Source organism: Hyperolius riggenbachi, chromosome 8 (assembly GCF_040937935.1).
Source record: "Hyperolius riggenbachi isolate aHypRig1 chromosome 8, aHypRig1.pri, whole genome shotgun sequence".
Lineage (NCBI taxonomy): Eukaryota > Metazoa > Chordata > Amphibia > Anura > Hyperoliidae > Hyperolius > Hyperolius riggenbachi.
Genome location: NC_090653.1, coordinates 231,656,424 through 231,679,441, shown reverse-complemented (window position 1 = coordinate 231,679,441; position 23,018 = coordinate 231,656,424). Strand labels below are relative to the sequence as shown.

The 23,018-nt window shown below is 46.4% G+C and overlaps 1 protein-coding gene across 7 annotated transcripts in view; it reads right to left on the bottom strand.

Annotated features, from left to right (window-relative positions):
- Window positions 1-23,018, bottom strand: part of CACNA1F (calcium voltage-gated channel subunit alpha1 F) — a 349,606-nt gene that overhangs the window by 197,055 nt on the left and 129,533 nt on the right. For all 7 annotated transcript variants that reach the window (XM_068248313.1, XM_068248312.1, XM_068248314.1 and 4 more), the window contains one exon: window positions 14,803-14,963. In XM_068248313.1, coding sequence (XP_068104414.1) covers window positions 14,803-14,963 — 161 coding nt within the window. The remainder of the gene's footprint in view (window positions 1-14,802; window positions 14,964-23,018) is intronic.

Here is a 23,018-nt window from a genome sequence, read left to right as displayed (position 1 = left end):
TGTTCTGTTTAGTGAACCGCCACTGTATACCTGTTCTGTTTAGTGAACCCGCCACTGCATACCTGTTCTGTTCAGTGGACCCGCCACTGCATACCTGTTCTGTTTAGTGAACCCGCCACTGCATACCTGTTCTGTTCAGTGGACCCGCCACTGTATACCTGTTCTGTTTAGTGAACCCGCCACTGCATACCTGTTCTGTTCAGTGGACCCACCGCATCAGTGCGCATACCTGTGCAGTTAAGTGAACCCGCCACTGCATACCTGTTCTGTTCAGTGGACCCGCCACTGCATACCTGTTCTGTTCAGTGAACCCACCGCATCAGTGCGCATTCCTGTTCTGTTTAGTGAACCCGCCACTGCATACCTGTTCTGTTCAGTGAACCCACCGCATCAGTGCGCATACCTGTTCTGTTTAGTGAACCCGCCACTGCATACCTGTTCTGTTCAGTGAACCCACCGCATCAGTGCGCATACCTGTGCAGTTAAGTGAACCCGCCACTGCATACCTGTTCTGTTCAGTGGACCCGCCACTGCATACCTGTTCTGTTCAGTGAACCCACCGCATCAGTGCGCATACCTGTGCAGTTAAGTGAACCCGCCACTGCATACCTGTTCTGTTCAGTGGACCCGCCACTGCATACCTGTTCTGTTTAGTGAACCGCCACTGTATACCTGTTCTGTTTAGTGAACCCGCCACTGCATACCTGTTCTGTTCAGTGGACCCGCCACTGCATACCTGTTCTGTGAACCCGCCACTGTATACCTGTTCTGTTCAGTGAACCCACCGCATCAGTGCGCATACCTGTGCAGTTAAGTGAACCCACCTACCTACGTGAGTGCACGCAGTGTGATATACCACTCCGTGCATACCCGATATGGACAAAACAGGTAGAGGAAGAGGTAGTGGCAGAGCCAGAGGAAGGCCACCCGGCAGGTCTGCGCGAGGTCGTGTAAATGTAATTTCGTGTGGACCTGGCCCACAGTACAGTGCTCGGAAGAAGGCACGTCCCATCACCTCCCAAGATTGTCAGGACGTGGTTGAGTATTTAGTGACACAGAACACCTCATCTTGCTCAGCCACCAGTGCTACTACTAGCACCACTTCCGCTGCATTTGACACTTCGCAAGAATTATTTAGTGGTGAAATCACTGATGCACAGCCATTGTTGTTACAGCCAGATGAATTTTCACCAGCTCATATGTCTGAGTTACGCGGCAACATTATGGATGTAACGTGTAAGGAGGATGAAGGACCTACTGATGTTGGTGTATGTTTGGATTTGTCTGAGGCAAGCGAAGCTGGGCAGGATGATTACGATGATGACGATGATAGGGATCCTCTGTATGTACCCAATAGAGGAGATGAAGAGGGGGATAGTTCAGAGGGGGAGTCAGAGAGTAGGAGGAGGAGAGAAGTTGCTGAAAGAAGCTGGGGCAGCTCTTCGTCAGAAACAGCTGGTGGCAGTGTCCCGCACCATGTATTGCCACCTATGTACAGCCAGCCAACTTGCCCTTCAGCATCAGCTGCTAAGGTCCCCATAGTGCCCACATCCCAGGGTGGCTCAGCGGTGTGGAAATTTTTTAATGTGTGTGCCTCAGATCGGACCAAAGCCATCTGTTCGCTCTGCCAACAAAAATTGAGCCGTGGAAAGGCCAACACTCACGTAGGGACAAGTGCCTTACGAAGGCACCTGGAGAAAAGGCACAAACAGCAATGGGATGGCCACCTGAGCAAAAGCAGCAGCAGCACACAAAAGCAAAGCCACCCTCCTTCTCCTCTTCCTCCTCCATCAGGTGCATTATCTGCTTCTGCCGCTTTCTCCCTTCCACCTTCACAGGCACCCTCCTCCACTCCGCCTCTGCCCTTGAGCGCTTCCTGCTCCTCTGCCCACAGCAGCAGTCAGCTGTCCGTGAAGGAAATGTTTGAGCGGAAGAAGCCAATTTCGGCCAGTCACCCCCTTGCCCGCCGTCTGACAGCTGGCATGGCGGAACTGTTAGCTCGGCAGCTGTTACCATACCGGCTGGTGGACTCTGAGGCCTTCCGTAAATTTGTGGCCATCGGAACACCGCAGTGGAAGATGCCAGGCCGCACTTATTTTTCGAGAAAGGCCATACCCCAACTGCACCGTGAAGTTGAGAGGCAAGTGGTGTCATCTCTTGTGAAGAGCGTTGTGTCAAGGGTACACCTGACCACGGATGCCTGGTCTGCCAAGCACGGGCAGGGCCGCTACATTACCTACACAGCCCATTGGGTGAACCTGGTGGTGAACGATGGCAAGCAGGGCGCAGCGGACCAAATTGTGACACCTCCACGGCTTGCAGGCAGGCCTCCTGCCACCTCCTCTCCTCCTGCTACATGCTCTTCGCTGTCCTCCTCCTCCTTGGCTGAGTGGCAGTTCTCCTCTCCAGCTACACAGCCCCAGCTCCGCAGGGCCTATGCTGCATGCCAGGTACGACGGTGTCACGCCATCTTAGACATGGCTTGTCTCAAAGCGGAGAGTCACACTGGAGCAGCTCTCCTGGCTGCTCTTAAGAAACAGGTGGATGAGTGGCTGACCCCGCACCACCTGGAGATAGGCAACGTGGTGTGCGACAACGGCAGCAATCTGCTTGCCGCTTTGCATATGGGGAAGCTGACACACATACCCTGCATGGCACATGTCATGAATCTAGTGGTTCAAAGATTTGTGGCAAAGTACCCTGGCTTAGCGAATGTCCTGAAGCAGGCCAGGAAGTTCTGTGGGCATTTGAGGCGGTCTTACACAGCCATGGCACGCTTTGCGGAAATTCAGCGCAAAAACAACATGCCGGTGAGACGCCTCATTTGCGATAGCCCGACTCGCTGGAACTCAACCCTGCTCATGTTCTCCCGCCTGCTAGAACAGAAGAAAGCCGTGACCCACTACCTCTACAACTGGAGTAGAATGAAACAGTCTGGGAAGATGGGGATGTTCTGGCCCGACAACTGGACACTGATGGAGAATGCATGCAGGCTCATGCGGCCGTTTGAGGAGGTGACCAACCTGGTGAGCCGCAGTGAGGGCACCATCAGCGACTTAATTCCCTACGCTTACTTCTTGGAGCGTGCTGTGCGTAGAGTGGCGGATGAAGCTGTGAATGAGCGTGACCAGGAACCGTTACGGCAGGAACAGGCATGGGACCAATTTTCATCAGACCCAGCTGTTTCCTCAACACCTGCGGCAGCACAGAGGGGGGAGGAGGAGGAAGAAGAGAAGTCGTGTGCAGAAGACGAATCAGACTCAGAGGATGATGAGCAAGGTGTTTCTTTGGGGGAGGAGGAGGAGGAGGAGGGGACAGCGGCAGGAGAACAACCTCAGCAGGCATCGCAAGGGGCTTGTGCTGCTCAACCTTCCCGTGGTATTGTTCGCGGCTGGGGGGAGGAGGTTGACTTACCTGACGTCACTGAGGAAGAGCAAGAGGAGATGGAGGGTACTGGATCCGACTTTGTGCAGATGTCGTCTTTTATGCTGTCCTGCCTGTTGAGGGACCCCCGTATAAAAAACCTCAAGGGGAATGAGCTGTACTGGGTGGCCACACTACTAGACCCTCGGTACAGGCACAAAGTGGCGGACCTGTTACCAACTCACCGGAAGGTGGAAAGGATGCAGCACATGCAGAACCAGCTGTCAACTATGCTTTACAATGCCTTTAAGGGTGATGTGACGGCACAACGCCAGCAAGGTACCACTGCCACTAATCCTCCTCCCGTGTCCACGCAGTCAAAGACAGGACGCTCCAGCGATCTCATGGTGATGTCGGACATGCGGACGTTCTTTAGTCCAACGCCTCGCCGTAGCCCTTCCGGATCCACCCTCCACCAACGCCTGGAACGGCAGGTAGCCGACTACCTGGCCTTAAGTGTGGATGTAGACACTGCTGTGAACAGCGATGAGGAACCCTTGAACTACTGGGTGCGCAGGCTTGACCTGTGGCCAGAGCTGTCCCAATTTGCCATCCAACTTCTCTCCTGCCCTGCCGCAAGCGTCCTCTCAGAAAGGACCTTCAGCGCAGCTGGAGGCATTGTCACAGAGAAGTCGCCTAAGTCACAAAAGTGTTAAGTACCTCACCTTTATCAAAATGAATGAGGCATGGATCCCGGAGGGCTGCTGCCCGCCCCAAGACTAAGTCAGTCCCCGCACATACAGCATCTCTGCCTGCACGCCGTGTGACTGGCTGCCTGGCCTGCCCCAAGAAGACTAAGTCGCTCCCAGTCCCTCCACACAGCATGTCTGCCTGCAGGCCGCTTGACTACCTTCTCCGCCACCACCAACAGGGTCCGGGACTCCAGGCGGATTGCTGAATTTTTTAGGCCGCTGCTAGCAGCGGCCGCTGTAATAATTTTTCGGGTGCGTGTACATGACTGCCTAATTTTTCTGGCTGCACTGCGGGCAGCTGCAACAACAAAAGAAAAGGCATGTACATGCGCCCATTCCCCTTCGTGATCATTACCTTGCCGTGGTGAAGGGGCTTGCGTATCACAATGGAGCAATGACCGGCGCCTAGATGAGTGTCTCGGGGGGCACACCCACGATAATAAGGTCGTTGCCTCATTGTGGTCAGACCAAATTTGATCAGCTGGACAGTCACTGTTCTGTCATTCAGCTACATCAGCCAGGTGACCATATGGGCTGTAAAGCCACCAAAACCTGCACTCTCGCCATGGTGCGCACCAGTAAAGCACGGCCGTCACTACACAAACAGCTGTTTGCGGTGCGTTACACGATGAGTTTGGTGTGTCAGTGTGAAGCAGTACCTTAATTACACTACCTGATTGATGTATACACATGCAAGATGTTTGAAAGCACTTTAGGCCTGTCATTTAGCATTCAATGTGATTTCTGCCCTTAAAACGCTGCTTTGCGTCAAATCCAGATTTTTCCCGGGGACTTTTGGCATGTATCCCACTCCGCCATCCCTCCCTCCAGGTGTTAGACCCCTTGAAACATCTTTTCTATCACTTTTGTGGCCAGCATAATTATTTTTTTTTTCAAAGTTCGCATCCCCATTGAAGTCTATTGCGGTTCGCGAACTTTAACGCGAACCGAACCTTTCGCGAAAGTTCGCGAACCGAAAATCGGAGGTTCGGCCCAACTCTATATACCGTATATACAGTTTTATAAGTAATGCTATATTATTGGTAACTATAGGGTGAGCCATTTATATGGATACACCTTAATAAAATGGGAATGGTTGGTGATATTAACTTCCTGTTTGTGGCACATTAGTATATGTGAGGGGGGAAACTTTTCAAGATGGATGGTGACCATGGTGGCCATTTTGAAGTCTGCCATTTTGAATCCAACGTTTGTTTTTTCAATTGGAAGAGGGTCATGTGACACATCAAACATATTGGGAATTTCACAAGAAAAACAATGGTGTGCTTGGTTTTAAAGTAAATTTATTCTTTCATAAAAAAAATATATATATATTCTTTCATGAGTTATTTACAAGTTTCTGACCACTTATAAAATGTGTTCAATGTGCTGCCCATTGTGTTGGATTGTCACTGCAACCCTCTTCTCCCGCTCTTCACACACTGATAGCAACACCGCAGGAGAAATGCTAGAACAGGCTTCCAGTATCCGTAGTTTCACGTGCTGCACATCTCATATCTTCACAGCATAGACAATTGCCTGGCCACCATGGTCACCACCCATCTTGAAAAATGTCCCCCCTCACATATACTAATGTGCCACAAACAGGAAGTTAATATCGCCACCCATTCTCATTTAATTAAGGTGTATCCATATAAATGGCCCACCCTGTATTTGTTAAGGTGGCCATACACCTGTTGATTTGCCACTACATTGACCAGCAGATGGATCCCTCTCTGATCGAATCTGATCAGAGCGGGATCAATTCCCGGCCAACACACTGCAGACAGATTTCCAAAAGATTTTATCTTATGATCTATTCAAAATCATCCTTGCGCTGCACCCCCAAGTGATTATGTCATGTACACCCCCACAGACTTGTAGTGAGTGTGGAAGGCTCACCTACCACGCCAGTGCAAATCTTCCCATCCTCTGGTGTCCGGCATCTTTTTGGATTGTCACAGCAAGTACCTGTACGATGTGACACCACAGCATGTACTGATGTCACTACATGCGCTGGTGTTATGTGGTACAGGCACCCACAATGACGATTCAAAAAGACGCCTGTAGCACTGTAAGAGGCAAGGATTTATGCTAGCTAGACAAGTGAGCATACTCGCGCAGGTGCTGTACTAATGCGCCCATGCACAGAGGAGTGCGGCCACAAACTTTCAGGCCCGGAGAACGGCGGTGGTCTCGAGGAGTACATGGGAAACCTCTGGAGCAGGGGTCAGGAACCTTTTTGTCTGAGAGAGCCATAAATGCCACATATTTTAAAATGTAATTCCATGAGAGCCATACAATATGTTTCAAACTGGGACAGTGCGCATGCGCAGCATAGGGCTCACATCCCTGTTGCCATGGGGATGTGTACACAGTTGATCCTTAGGGCAGTGGAAGTGTCAGGCACGTCTTTAGCTTCTCTTGGGTTTCAGCAACATCAGCAATTTCTCCCGAAAATCAGACAGGAGAAATACCGACTAACAGCTTGTACAATTAGCTAGTGGACTTGAGGGTTGATTCACTTTGTAGGTCGAGATCCCCGCACTTTGACTCAATAGGCTGCCTGTCAAGTGACAGACAGCCTATTGGGCCAATCAAAGTTCAGGGATCTCTTCCTACAAAGTCACTGGACCTGAGAGGACCCAGAGTGGGACAATTGGAGCAGCTGTTATTTTTTTGAAGGGAGTGCGAGTAAGTTAGTAATGCACACTACAGTAGTAGCGTGCCTACTCTGAAAAATGTACTTGCTCTGCCACACTAAGCTGCGCTGCTTGATAAGTATAGCTTAGTGAATCAACCCCTACTGATTTGTCTGTGAGCCAGATGTAGCCATCAAAAGAACCACATCTGTCTTCCGAACCATAGGTTCCCTACCCCTGCTCTGGAGGATGCAAAGCCTTCCCTCTTCATAGTTTAAGTATCTTACTTTTTTTTATTAATCCACCTTGGGTTCATGTTACAGTTTTTTCACTTTACCAACTTCTTATTTAGAAAAAAACTGCACAGCAATGGTGAAATTGATGCACTTGATCACCAGCAGAGAAATAGCTGATTCAATTGCTGGAATATGCCGGGAATGCAATGAAAGAATTTAGCTTGAGTGATAAGCCTCGTATACACATACAAGGTCTGTCGCTTGGCAGGAAACAGGAGCAGCTCCTCGGGCTTCAGGTCGGATGCCGTACAGATGTCTTGCTAGCATTTAGGCTAGCGACACATCTGTAACTATTACATGGGGGGAGGAGGGACAACGTGCGGCGTGAAAAAGAGCAGCAGCCGGCAGGTGGAGTGAGCAGAGAGAACAATACGCTCAGGGGTGGAGAAAGGCGCCATGACGCTAAGGGAAGGTAGATTTGCATAAAAGGATGTTTCTCCGCACAGTTCCCCAGCCTCTGATGAGTCATTATGATGAAACATGTAAGGCGGGGTTACTGATGCGGAAGAAACAGCTGATCCACGTGGGCAGAGCGGCGTCCTGAGCAGTGGGGATAGCGGAAGTGCACACCGTATCGTACTCAGCAGAGGGACTACAAGTGCCAGCCGGGGCCCAACAAAACGGGGGAGAGCCCGTATCAAACAAACTCTGTGCTTTTTTTAAAAGAAGGAAAATTGTAAGTGCAATCTTTTTTATATAAAAATAAACATCGCTGGTTTTACACTATGTGAGGCATTTGTTTTGAGGTAACAAGTGCATGGAAGTCGGCATCTAATGTGAAGGGGAAAGTATAGGAGAATCAGTTCCGGTGGTGACATACAGCAGATCGGTGTGGTGGGGGATGGCCCGAAGTGTCCCAAAGCGCTGATAGACCTAATTGAGGTCTGTCTTTCTGGTGAGTGTCTGCACACCGGGTGATGGTGGAGGATAGATGAAGATAAGAAGTTATCATATTGTGATCCTCAGATGCGGACTCAGCGGTTGATGCCTCTTTATGCAAATTAAAGGTGTGACCAGAAGGGGCAGCTTCAACTTTTATTGCTGGACTCTATATTTTAGAACCTTGTATGTGTGAGGTGTAGCGCTAGACTCCTTATATGAACTATCTTTTATTATACAAGGAGTAGCGCACCCTTTGTTTCGGGTATTGTGTATATACAAAATGACGGACGTGTTTGAACAGCGAGCTAAGCGATTGATTAATTTAGATGAGATTTTTATAGATAATGGGGAAACTGTGATTAATATGGAACAGGATTTTAAAAGATTGCAGAATGTGATGACCAAAGAACAGTCTACATGGTGGGATGTGGCCACCCTTACGAAATATGATAAGGAGGGTATTATACCCAAAAGGTTAAGGTGGGAACTAATGGCTAATGATGGAGAGGATAATGATGAAAATGATCAGGAATGGGAGGAATATTTTAATAAATGTGGCCAAGGATTGGTGAAGGTTCTTATAAAAAGAAAAAATAGGAGATTAGAGAGATTGGGAGTAGAAATAGAAAATATAAAGAAAAACCTTGACCCTTATAGTTAGAGTGACCAGACGTCCCGGATTGCCCGGGACACGTCCCGGATTCGGGGTCCGCTGTCCCAGGCAGCATGAGGTCCCGGGAAACGTCCCGCTTTCAGCAGCGGGACGTCCCGGCCTCGGGACTCTGGCCACTCTCTCCTCAATGAACTGGCAGCGGCGTCTATAGACGCCGTGCCAGTTCATTGCCTGCAGCCCCGCTCCAGCCTCCTCTTCCGGTGTCTGTTTCCGACACCGGCAGGCGAGCAGGGCTACGGCAAGATGGCTGCCGAAGCCCTGTACTGGAGACCTATTTGTGTCTCCAATACAGGGCTTCGGGCGCCATCTTGCCGTAGCCCTGCTCTGCCAGGCTGTCAGAGCGGGCGGAGCAGTGCTTTTCAGCGCTGCTAGCTTTGGGCACAGCCAGCGCCGCCATAGACTGTAATGGGAATCAGTCTATAGCGGCGCTCAGTGAGGAAGGTCGGCTCCGTCAGAAGACGGAGCCGAAGTTGTTTAAAAAACACAATAATTCGGCCTCCAGCAATCGCTGGAAGCCGAATTATTTCATTCCCCCACTATCCATGTCGGCCTGGAGGGAGAATAGTAATTAAAACGCCCCGGACTTGTGCAGAAGCAGGACCAGCCATTTAACAGCTGGATCCTGCGCCCAAGTCTACCAGCGCCGTATTCAAATGTACGCCAGCGCGGGAGACTGCAGGAGAAGTAAGACGGTCCCAGGAGCAGCGCGCCAGAGGCCGGAGACTTCTGCCAGGTGAGTAAATGCTTTCTTTTCCAGGTGAAATGTTTGCCCGCATTGTTTCTTTTCCAGGTGAAATGTTTGCCCGCATTGTTTCTTTTCTGGTGAAATGTTTGCCCGCATTGTTTCTTTTCTGGTGAAATGTTTGCCCGCATTGTTTCTTTTCTAGCTAAATGTTTGCCCGCAGTGCGTTTCTTTTCTGGTGAAATGTTTGCCCGCATTGTTTCTTTTCTAGCTAAATGTTTGCCCGCAGTGCGTTTCTTTTCTGGTGAAATGTTTGCCCGCATTGTTTCTTTTCTAGCGAAATGTTTGCCCGCAGTGCGTTTCTTTTCTGGTGAAATGTTTGCCCGCAGTGCGTTTCTTTTCTGGTGAAGTGTTTGCCCGCATTGTTTCTTTTCTAGCGAAATGTTTGCCCGCAGTGCGTTTCTTTTCTGGTGAAATGTTTGCCCGCATTGTTTCTTTTCTAGCGAAATGTTTGCCCGCAGTGCGTTTCTTTTCTGGTGAAATGTTTGCCCGCATTGTTTCTTTTCTAGCGAAATGTTTGCCCGCAGTGCGTTTCTTTTCTGGTGAAATGTTTGCCCACAGTGCGTTTCTTTTCTGGTGAAATGTTTGCCCGCATTGTTTCTTTTCTGGTGAAATTTTGCCCGCATTGTTTCTTTTCTGGTGAAATGTTTGCCCGCATTGTTTCTTTTCTGGTGAAATGTTTGCCCGCATTGTTTCTTTTCTAGCGAAATGTTTGCCCGCAGTGCGTTTCTTTTCTGGTGAAATGTTTGCCCGCAGTGCGTTTCTTTTCTGGTGAAATGTTTGCCCGCATTGTGTTTATTTTGTACCGACATGTTGCCCGCATTGCGTTTATTTTGTACTGACATGTTTGCCCGCATTGCATTTATTTTATACTGACATGTTGCCCGCATTGCGGTTATTTTGTGCTGACATGTTGCCTATTGCGTTTATTTTCTGGTGTCTGGGGTAACTGTTACTGCATTTATTATTTAATGGTCATAGATGGCTATGTTTGCTGCTTTGTGGTTACGGTATACTATTAGCATCACACAGTTTCTGCACACCCATGATGCAAAGTCTCGTTTGTCCACATCATGGCGTAAACACTGCTTTCTTATGCCTTGCTGTTACGTCATTACGTTAGCTCCGCCCATACAATGTCATGGCCACGCCCATCATCCCCCCCCCCCCCCCCCCCCGTCCCACCCCCCCGTCCCACCTTCCCGTCCCAGGTTGGATCCACAAAAATCTGGTCACTCTATTATAGTGGAACAGAGGAATATAAAACTAAATCACAGAAACTTAGTGACTTGATGACAAAGAATGAGAAGGAAATTATTGTAGAGAAAAAGAAAAAATTTCAAAGGGACGCTGAAGCCACTAGAAAGAAAGAGGTATATAAATGGCAGATAAAGCGAAAGGAGGAAAAAATGGCAAAGGAAAGACAAATAGAAATACAAAGGATGAGTGAAGAGATTAGAATTAGTGAGGAACTATCAAGGGGAGGAGGTGGTAGAGGAGGAGTTTTTGACAATAGGAATGTACAGGTAATGGGGAATCACGGAGGTGATGAAGGTAAGTATCAATATAGGGGAAGGGGTGGTGGAGGAGCTCAGAGAGGATGGGGAAATCCCTCGTTAAGGGGACGTGATTATAATATGGTTAGGAATAATGGTAATTATGGGGGGAAATATAATGTAACCACATTTAACCGTTTTGACCCTATTCAGCACCAGGGAACATATGAACCTTTTTTAGGGGTTCGACCAGGGGGAGGGCGGGGGGAATGGAGGGGAGGGGGGTGGTCAGAAAGGGGAATGGGATACAGGAGGTATTCAGGAAAAAGAGGACAAGAAGAGGAAGAAGAGGAGGGGGGAGGAATAAAAAAGAAGAGAAACCTATAGGGGTGGGTATATATAATTTGAGTGGTGAATCATTGGAGAAAAGGGAAATTTCACTGTTAGATAAAGGTTTGAAGTATGCACCAAAAAGAGGATTGGATAAATTTGCTACCTATGTAGATATTAATAAATTTTCGAGACAACTCCATCTAAAAAAGTATTTTAGTGGGCGTCCAAAGGGGAGGGAATGTGTTTCTGAACCTTCCATGTTTAAACATACGGAATTTCGGAGTAAATCAAATTTTTTTCCACAGGATCAGGGATACAATGCTATAGATGTATTTAAAAATTTGGCAATTGATGATCTGAAACAGATCCCAGACATGAAAACTGGATGGGAACAAAAAGTGGCACGGGATATGTTGGAGGAAAAAAATTTGGTAGTGAGACCAGCCGATAAAGGGGGGGGGGGTTGTTATTTTAACAAAAGATATGTATCAACGAGAATTGGATAGGTTGATAGGGGATTGTGACACATATAGGTCACTCCGGGGTAACCCCACGAGCAAGCTTATGAGTGAACTCAGAAGCATATTGAAGAGGGGGTTGGACTCTGGAATGCTCACAGACACAGAGTTTAGGTTTCTTATCCCCAACACCCCACGAATACCAATTGTGTATCAAATCCCTAAGATTCACAAAAATGCTGAGAATCCTCCTGGGAGGCCCATCATCAGTGGTATTGGATCCGTTACCCACAGGTTGGGACAATATCTTGATTATTTCCTACAGCCACTGGTGATGGGCCTTCCTAATGTTCTGAAAGACACGACGCATCTATTGAAGGTTTTGGAAGGAGTAAAGATTGAGAAGGGTGATTTATTGGTAACGGCCGACGTGGCCTCACTTTATACAAATATAGGTCATGATTGGGCCAAAAAAGCTGTGGAATACTATATGAAAAAGGATGGTGATCTTAAGGGGGAACAGGCAAATTATCTTATTGAGTTACTGGATTTTGCACTTAAGTCTAATTATTTTTGGCACAAGGGAGTATATTATACACAACACAAGGGCTGTGCCATGGGAGCCAGCCATGCACCGAGTGTAGCAAATTTGTTCATGGGGATGTGGGAGGAGGGGATAGTTAATAATAGTAATATTAGAATCTGGTATAGATTTATAGATGATCTCTTCTTTGTGTGGAAGGGGGGACAGGATAGTTTAGGGGTATTCTTGGAATCACTTAATAATAATGATAGGGGTATCACACTCACTGCCCAATTTAATGGTGAAAAAATTCAATTTTTAGATTTAGAAATAATTGTTAGGGGTCATTCATTGCACACTATAAATTACTTCAAACCTACTGATAGAAACTGATATATTCCTATGACAAGCTGTCATCACCCTCAGTGGAAAAGGAATATACCGAAAGGACAGTTTCTGTGCCTTCGCAGGAACTGTACTGAGATTAATGATTATGAGGCCCAATCACTGGTGTTGAAACAAAGATTTGAGGAGAAAGGATATGGGGCACATGATTTGGAGAGGGAAATTGGGGAGGTAAGGGATAGAAATAGATTAGAACTAATTAATGGGCAAAAAAATCGGGATAATCCCAACAAATATGAGTGCTCGTTTATTACAGGTTATAGTGACCAGTATAAATGGTTGCAAAATATAATATGGAAGCATTGGGGGGTTTAAAAAAAGATCCTGTTCTAAGGGGTATCATACCGGAAAAACCGAAATTTATATATAGAAAAGCTAGAAATTTAAGAAATATGATAGCACCCAGTTGTGTGGACCCCCCTAGGTCTAATTTGATCCCTAGGGATTGGCAGAGACCGGGTTTTGTCCCGTGTAGAACCTGCAAGGCTTGTCGGGAAGGTAGCCCTAAAAAGGTGGATAATTTTGTCTCTTTTGCTAATGGTAAAGCTTTTAAAATCAAACAGTTTATAACCTGTAATGATCGTTACGTGGTGTACCTGGCCTGGTGCCCCTGCGGGTGGCAATATGTGGGTCGTACCACACGCACCCTTAAGGAGCGTATGGGGGAACACACGCGTAATGTTAAAAAAGGTTTTCAAAATCATAGTTTATCTGCACATTTTGGAGAAGAACATTCCTGTGATGCTAGTCTATTATCTTTTTGTGGCATATATAAATTGATCCCAAACTGGAGGGGATGTGATAGGTTAAAATCCATCTCCCAGGAGGAGACCAGATGGATTTATAATTTGGGTACTTTAACCCCGGGTGGGCTGAACATTGATGTGGATATTAAGTGTTTTTTGGGGGATTAGAATCCCCATATGCTAATTCCTATGGTCGTCAGGAAAAGTTTTAATATTTTGTATATTTTAATGTTATACTGTAAGCGGAGTTTCCTCTGTTGTGTTGGGCAAGGTTTTGTAATATTATTGACAGTTATGGGCTGTGGGGATATTGTTGTGGATGGTTTTCTTTTCTGCCGCCTGTATATATAAACCTTTTGATACGCCGCGCTGGGATTGATCCGCGTCCCCACTCGTAGGTTGGAGTGGTGGAACGCTTCAGTGGAACACAGCGGCGCCATGACTACATGTGAAGGGAACGTAGGTGTAGGAGGGGCTGCCGCGCGAGGCCTGATGATTGGCTCTCGTGGCGTGGGGAGGAGGGGAGCACTTGGGAGGGTGGAGAAAGGCGCCATGACGCTAAGGGAAGGTAGATTTGCATAAAAGGATGTTTCTCCGCACAGTTCCCCAGCCTCTGATGAGTCATTATGACGAAACATGTAAGGCGGGGTTACTGATGCGGAAGAAACAGCTGATCCACGTGGGCAGAGCGGCGTCCTGAGCAGTGGGGATAGCGGGAGTGCACACCGTATCGTACTCAGCAGAGGGACTACAAGTGCCAGCCGGGGCCCAACAAAACGGGGGAGAGCCCGTATCAAACAAACTCTGTGCTTTTTTTAAAAGAAGGAAAATTGTAAGTGCAATCTTTTTTATATAAAAATAAACATCGCTGGTTTTACACTATGTGAGGCATTTGTTTTGAGGTAACAAGTGCATGGAAGTCGGCATCTAATGTGAAGGGGAAAGTATAGGAGAATCAGTTCCGGTGGTGACATACAGCAGATCGGTGTGGTGGGGGACGGCCCGAAGTGTCCCAAAGTGCTGATAGACCTAATTGAGGTCTGTCTTTCTGGTGAGTGTCTGCACACCGGGTGATGGTGGAGGATAGATGAAGATAAGAAGTTATCATATTGTGATCCTCAGATGCGGACTCAGCGGTTGATGCCTCTTTATGCAAATTTAATCACATGAACTTGGTTGTGTAGCGCCATACCTTCTGTTTTAAGTGTATAAAGGTGTGACCAGAAGGGGCAGCTTCAACTTTTATTGCTGGACTCTATATTTTAGAACCTTGTATGTGTGAGGTGTAGCGCTAGACTCCTTATATGAAATACGCTCAGGGGTACCTTGAGCATCAGAATTTCCTAAAGATGCCAGAACTTTAGGCGACGTTGGGGGGCTCTCATACACACTCTAGTTTCTGCCCTATATCAGCTGCTTTGAAAGGAACTGGACTGGGAAAGCTTAAAAAGAATACAAGATCAATCCCTTCCATCCCTAGCCAGGTGTTACCTTGTATCTCGGTAAGCCATTCAGGTTGCCGGTAGTGCTCAGACGCTATGGTCAGAGTGTTCAGAAACACCAGGAGAAGGACCATCCAGTAAAATGCGACCGACTTGACCGCCTGACGGCATTTCCTCCGGAAAGCTCGGTTACATCTCTTCAGTTTCCGGCTGTGACAAAAAATGAATGTAACATCAAAGCAAACCAATCACAAATCTTAGTGAGATAACACATACATACAGAAAAATACGATATCAGAGTTCACCATCAGGAGAACTGTATGTCAATACAACCTGTAGTTCCAGAAAGTGAATGCTGCAATGGTATGCAAATGAACCCATGGTGAAAATAAACTGACGAGATAAACCACTGATAAACAATTATCTATCCTTCTAAATATCTCCCAGTTTTATTTTGTGTTTACAAACTCAAAAAGTACATTTAATGGTTTATTGTCTGCTCAATGACACAGTCTTTCAAGTGGCCCAGAGGGAAAATACGTGAACTATTGACCTTTTTATCTATCCCCATGTACTCAGAAGCTGTTCTCTGAGAGGCAAGAGTTTTATGGCTGTAATTTCTTACCACAGAGTGTTACCCTATAGTCTGACTAGAATGGAGAGAAACTGTCACTTGCATACTTGAATGTTTCCCTCTTTCAGGCAGAAAAAGAAGAAAATGAACATAGCTTAGTTATGTGTATGCTTGGCACTGTATATACACGTATCTATCTCATCATGTCACCTCAGGTACACTTTAAAAGTCATGCTTTGTTGCCCTAGGACCAAACTGGCATTTGTACAAGGCTTCAAAAAACATATGTAGGGGCTTTCCAGGTGACTAATAATGTGTTTAGCCCCTAACTTACCAATGATTCACAATGCAACTTAGTGCATAAAACTGCTTAGTGGCCTGTACATGCAGACCAATGGAGGTTACTAGAGCAAAACACTATATGTAGATGTTTTCTAATGCTGACGTGTGATGCATTCACCATATTTCACAAGCGAATACGTCATTTTATATCAGTCACAAGTGTTAGAAATGACCATTAAACTTTTCTCCGCTATGAGCTGAGCTGTCAGTCACATCAAAGGGAGCTCTTCCCAGTAACCCCTATTGTGAGAAATTGTACATTTTTTAAGAAGCGTAAACACACACAAATAAAAAGTACATTTCTTTCACAGTAAAATGAGCCATAAATTACTTTTCTCCTATGTTGCTGTCACTTACAGTAGGTAGTAGAGATCTGACAGAACAAGATGCCCCTTCACCATGGATGCACCAGGTTTAGTATATATAATTTTCCCCTGATTTATGTCCTGTAAACCTAGGTGCGTCTTATGGTCAGAATCGTCTTATAGTCTCAAAAATATTGTATAAATATATATAGTATTTATAGTAGCTAGTAGAAGGTGAGATTTTTTTTTATGTTATTTCTCCTATTTAGTTGACCCTTGGGCTTTTGGCATGGTTCCCCAGTGCTGCGTGCATGCTTTGCATAGTATTGCATAAAATTTGGTTTGTGCTGCTCATCCCGATATATATTATTTTCCCCTGTGAGCGTGCATAACTACGCCCACCTTTTAGCACAGTTAAAGTGAACCTTAAGCCAGAAAAAAAATGAGTTTTACTCACCTGGGGCTTCTACCAGCCCCCTGCAGCAGTCCTGTGCCCTTGCAGCCACTCACTAATCCTCTGGTCCCCCGCTGCCAGCTAGTATCGTTTTTGCAGACAGGCCTGTCAGGACTGGCCACGCGTATCTTTTTCCGCATTCCCGACTGTAATTAGCACTATTGCGGGCCACAACGCGTGCAGAAATACACGTTGCCGCATATCTATGCGAGCGTAATGCGGCCCGCAATAGCGCTAATTACAGTCGGGAATGCGGAAAAAGATACGCGTGGCCAGTTCTGACGGCCTGTCGGCAAAAACGAAACTAGCTGGCAGCAGGGGACCAGAGGATTAGTGAGTGGTTGCGAGGGCTCAGGACTGCTGCAGGGGGCTGGTAGAAGCCCCAGGTGAGTAAAACTAATTTTTTTTTTCTGGCTTAAGTGTCTCTTTAAGCATATAAATGAGCGGAGCTCATAGTTCAGTTAGTAGCTAGTAGAAGGTGAGGTGTTTTTAATGTCATTTCTCCCATTTAGTTGACCCTTGGGCTTTTGGCATGGTTCCCACTAGAATGCTGATAAAATCTAGCATTTTTGCCTGGTTAGAGTAGGACTCACCAGATCAGGGGCACTTTGGCGCAGTTGGTGAGCTTAAACGCGTTAAAGCGTAAACCAAGAGCCCCTGTCACAGTTTTCCTGTTGTGTGCTGCAGCCCCTCTGTATATATATATAATATATTGTGATGGTCAGAGCAGATGTCTTCTTGATTCTGGTCTGGAATTGAAGAAAAAAGTCCTGGATAGTGTTAGTTGTTGCATGTTTGCAGCACACGCTATCCTGTAGGTTAGTATGGGATCCAGGACTGGCATGTATTGGGAGAAGGGTTGGCTTTACATACCACTCCTCCAGGTCCAGGCCTGAGTCAGGCAGAGAGGGGGTTAATTAACTCACCTGTGTTATTTGAATAAAAATCTGCATCACCCAGTATGCAGTGGGCTGTGTATGTGGAGCAAGAAAGGCTCCGGAAAGGTTGTGCAGCCACGAGGGCTGCCAGGCCTGTTGCAGCAGGGAATGCAGTATGCAGTAACCCCGAAGGTAACCAGAGGTCAGGGTTGACACAGAAGCAGAGTGCTGTACATACAGTGTGATAAATACCCAGTGTGGTGGATTTATGTTTCTGTTTTGGACATTGTTTGACTGGCAATAAAAGATGTTTTGTTTTATTTTAACCTTAAGAAGATTCACTGTCTGGCATGTTGTGACCCCTGATGCTGCTGACCTACTCTACAAATGAGCTAAAAAAAACAGAATATCAATATATATATATATATATATATATACAGTATATATATATGTTAGCTGAAGACCCGGTGATGCTGGGGTATGTATTTGGTTGTTGTTGGGTCAATCTGATTGGCTGTTTGTGGCTCCAATTGTAACCCCAATCACCTAATGGCGACTGTGGCGGGTTTGAGGCCTTTGCCATTAACAATGTAAAAATGGCAGCTTGATCAGTCGGGCAGATGCCTTGCGGGATGGGGGTCAGGGGCCGCTGTACACACGCCTGACTATTGGCTAATGCAGTAGTTATCAGCTGCCTTAGGCCCGGTTCACATTAGCGGTCGCCGTCCGGAATCGCCGTGCCGGAGCCGGACCGCATGCAGAACGGACGGAACGGACGCACGGCATAGCAATGAAAGCCTATGCGTCCGTTCACATGCGTCCGTTTCGTCCAGACCGGATCCGGATCCGGACCGGATCCGGACTCCGGCATAAGACCCAACATGCGCTATTTTTTGGTCCGGCTCCTCCGGCAGCCGTATCCGGAGCAGAGCCGGACTGCACCATCCGGCCAATACAAACCAATGAGAACCGGAGAGCGCACAACACACTGGCTAAAAATCCGGATGTTCTACCCCACTTCCTATGCGTATTGTAGCGGCGATTTTGGATGGGGACACATGGGCAAGCATTTTGGAGTGGAGCAGCAGTGATTTTAAACGTGCTGGAGATGTTGGCAGTATGTCGGAGGTGGAGGTGAGTGCTAAACAGCGGAGGGCCTGATTCCACAGGTCCACCTTCTGCTGACCTCCCAGACCCCAACATTTTTATTCTATTTCTACTATCTTTTGCCAAACGGATCCGGATCGCATCCTGATGAACACCTAATGCAACCTGACCAGATCCGGATCGGATCCGGATCAGAACCGTACGGTTCCGATCCGGATCCGGTCCGGATCCGGTCAGGTCATCCGGTCCGTTTGGCAGAGAACCGCAAGTGTGAACCGGGCATTAATCAGGTGTGTGTATGGGCCTTAAGGGATGATGTTAGATATAAAACACACTTTGCATTCTTATCTTACAATCTTTTCTACATTATCATGAATCTTACACCTCTATCATTAACTATAATAACCATAGAAAACACCAAGTCAACATTGTGTTGTTTGCCATTTATTTAGTTAGTGGAATACATTTGGTTTCCAGCACTTGATATACGCAGTTGGGAGCCTGCTGTGATCTTCAGTGCCAGGATGGTGATGCAGTGTTATTTAGATAGTGGAGTACACTGAGTTTCCTGCCCCTCAAATAGCTGGGAGCCGCCTGATATCTTCAATGCCAGGATGGTAATACAGTGGTATTTGGGAAGTGGTGTACACTGGGTTTCCTGCCATTCATATTGCTGGGAGCCACCTGAGATCTTTAGTGCCAGGATAGTGATGCAGAGGTATTTAGTCAGTAGAATTCACTGGGTTTCCTGCCATTCTTATAGCTGGGAGCCGCCTGAGATGTTTAATGCCAGGATAGTGATGCAGTGGTATTTAGTCAGTTTCCTGCCATTCTTATAGCTGGGAGCCGCCTGAGATGTTTAATGCCAGGATGGTGATGCAGAGGTATTTAGTGGAGTACACTGGGTTTCTTGCCATTGATTTAGCTGGGAGCCGCCTGAGATCTTTAGTGCCAAGATGGTGATGCAGTGGTGTTCAGTTAGTGGAGTACACAGAGTTTCCTGCCCTTCATATAGCTGGGAGCCGCCTGAGATGTTTAGTGCCAGGATGGTGATGCAGTGGTATAAATACTTAAATAAACTAATTAATACTTAAAGAAATAGATAAATACTTAAAGAAATATATAGTTAGTGGAGTACACTGGGTTTTGTACTCTTTAGTCCATTGGGAGCCTCCTGCGGTCTTTAATTCCAAGACGATGGTGAAATGGTAAAGTCTCTGGAACATTCACACGCAGGACTGGCCATTTAACCTCCAGCACCTGTATAATAAGGCGCGCGTTGCTCCTTGTAGCCTCATCACAGCTGGCCAGTGCAGTCATCATGTTCTCATGTATTTGCTGGATGTCCTCCAGAGGTAAATCATGTGCTGCTATGCTCTGTTTCAGGTGGTTTATGAGCCTCCATAAAGCTGGTTTGTCTGCCGTTTGTAACAGTTTGTGGCAGTTACACAAAACGGTCTTCAACAGCTTTAAGCTATTCAGCTTTGAATAAATGTCTCGGATCGCCTCTAGGCCAGCGAGTTGCTGTGCATCTTGTTGTCGCTGGCGAGGTCTGAAAAGTCGCCTCCACCAGGGAGCTCTGGTACACTTCAGATGGCGGATGCACTCGAGGAGAGTACGTTGGGCAGCTTCACTCGGTGGTATTTTGCTGCTTTCCAGCTGAAGCATCAGGAAGGGCAGGTGTTCTTCAATGGCATTTATAACAGAACTGCGCAGAGGCCCTGAGATTCTGCGCAGAATCTCTCCGGAGAGTTCGATAGCCAGCAGCTCTCCGTCAGCCTGTGTGGCAAGATATTTGCTGCTGAGCATAAACAGGTCTTCCATGTTTTCAAAGAGTAATCGGTAGTCCAAAGCCAGAGGTCAGTATCAGAAAGTTCAATCCAAGCTGGGTCGTCTAAGCCAAATCGATATCCAAAACCGTAATCCGTAAACCAAAGCCAAGAGTTGAGAAGATAAGGTAAGTCAGTGCCGGGTCGTCAAAACAAAATCAATATCCAAAGCCGTAATCCGTAAATCCAAAGCCAATAATCAGTATCAGTAATTCACTATCCAAATCGCAAGCTAGAGAGTCTCTGAGGTCTGAGCTTGGAAGGTCAGGTGCAGTGGTAAATATGTGTCTTGGCTCGCGATGTCACAATGGGACAAGGTGGGTGGGGCCACTAACAGCCAATGAAATGTCACCTATTGATCACCAGGCTGGAGCCAGTGAGCTCATGCTCATGCTCATGCTAGATTTCATGTTTGCTTGCATGAGCTCACTGGCTCATGCAAGCAGGCTGCTGATCACCTGACATCTAACTGCTAAACAGCCACCTGCACAACTGCCATCTTCGTGTTTGCTGTTTACCTGCATCAGTGTTTTACTACAGCTTACATCTGGAAATATGCCTGAAGAAGGGGACTAGATCCCAGAAAGCTTGCATTATTTAACTTTATCAGTTAGCCATTAAAAGGTATTACTTTTACAAGACTTTGTTTTTTTCTACCTACATACAATTGAGAAATGAAAACTGCTGCCATTTTTGTGCTTTGAATGCCAGGCTTCTTTAACATTAAAGTGTTGGTCACTGGGTGACTGTAGTTCACGGATTGGAGAAAAAAGGAGTGGACCAACAACAGCCAATCAGATGTCACAATGGGACAAGGTTGTAAAAGTGGGTGTAGCTAATAACAGCCAATTACATGTCACATTGATTTACAATGGGAATATATAAATTGCTGCTAATCTTAAACTGTTATTAATGAAAGGTTCAGCCATTGTCCTTAATGAGAAAATATATACTGCTGCTACTTTTATAGTGTAAATGCCAAGTGTACCAAACTTACAAAAAATTAATTACTGAGTGACCGCAGTCAAAATGTAGGAAAAGTGGGTTGGGCCAGAGACAGCCAATAAGATTTCACCTATTAAAGTAAAATTTAAAATTTGAAATACTGCTATTCTCCCAATATTAATGATTCCCAATTGGTCAAAAGGTCACTGGAGTGAAACATTTTTTTTAAAGTGGGCGGAGCAACCAATAGCCAATCAAATTTCAATCATTGACTTGAATGCAAAATTTTAAAATGCTACCATTTTCACAGTATTAATGCCAAGGACATCAAGGCCCTTTCACACTGGGGCGGGGCGGTGCAGCATTTTTAGTCTATGGGGCCTTTTATATTGACGCAGTGCGGCGCGATGCAAGTGACGATTTCACCACATCCCCAACACAAGGGCAAACCTACATTACCGTACGGCTCTGCGGCGACGTATGGCGGACCGGAAGTCATGTAGGTCTATGATGACCCATGTTTGTCAAAATGCCAAACGCAAGTTTTACATGACGCGCATGCGCAGACGTGTATTTTAGCGATGAGCTTTCGCGCACGTGATCGCTTCAGACATAGGAAGTGAGCATCACTTACTGCTTGCCCAGCTGCCAGATGGGGATGACCGCGTACTAACTAATCCCTGAAGACCTGCTTTTGGAGGTAAGTCCTCTGGACACACAGTTGGTCATTGGGTGACTGTGCTTCAAAGTTAGAGAAGGTGGGTGGAGCTACCAACAACCAATCAAATTTCACTTATTGACTTCAGTGGCAACATTTAGAAAGATTTTACTCTCACAGCATTAAATCCAGAGTCGCCAAACTTGGCACAGTTGGTCACTGGATGAGTGGGTCTAAAAAAATAGAAAAAGTGGGTAGACCCTATGACAACCAATCAAATTTCAGCCATTCATTTTAAATGAAAAAATTTAACTGCAGCCATCCTTAGACTGTTAATGGCAGGATCTTCAATCTTGGCACAGTCGGTCATCAGGTGACTGGGATGCAAATTCAGAGAGGTGGCTGGAGCCACAAACAGCCAATCAGATTTCTCTGATTGATTTTAAAGAGAATCTGTATTGTTAAAATCGCACAAAAGTAAACATACCAGTGCGTTAGGGGACATCTCCTATTACCCTCTGTCACAATTTCGCCGCTCCTCGCCGCATTAAAAGTGGTTAAAAACAGTTTTAAAAAGTTTGTTTATAAACAAACAAAATGGCCACCAAAACAGGAAGTAGGTTGATGTACAGTATGTCCACACATAGAAAATACATCCATACACAATCAGGCTGTATACAGCCTTCCTTTTGAATCTCAAGAGATCATTTGTGTGTTTCTTTCCCCCTGTTCTCATGCACTGAAGTTTCAGGCTTCTCCTTTCTACCTGCAAACAGCTTTGCCCTTGTCTGTAATTCTTCAGTATGTGAAAGCCCAGCCAGCTCAGAGGACGATTTATCCAGCTTGTAAAAGATAAGAGAGAAGAGAGAAGCTGCTCTAATCCTAAATAACACACAGGCAGTGTGCATATAGGGGCCTGGAAGGGGGAGTTCATAGCAGAACTACAACACTGAAGAACTTGGCAGCCTTCCAGACACAGGCCGACAAGTCTGACAAGAGAGGGATAAGTTGATTTATTACAGAGACAGTGATAGTATAAAGTGCTGCAGTAAGCCAGAACACATTAGAATAGCTTTTTGAACTTGTAGGATGATAAAAAACAGGATGCAATTTTTGTTACGGAGTCTCTTTAAAGGAAACATGTAAATATTTTCACATTATTGATGCTAAGGA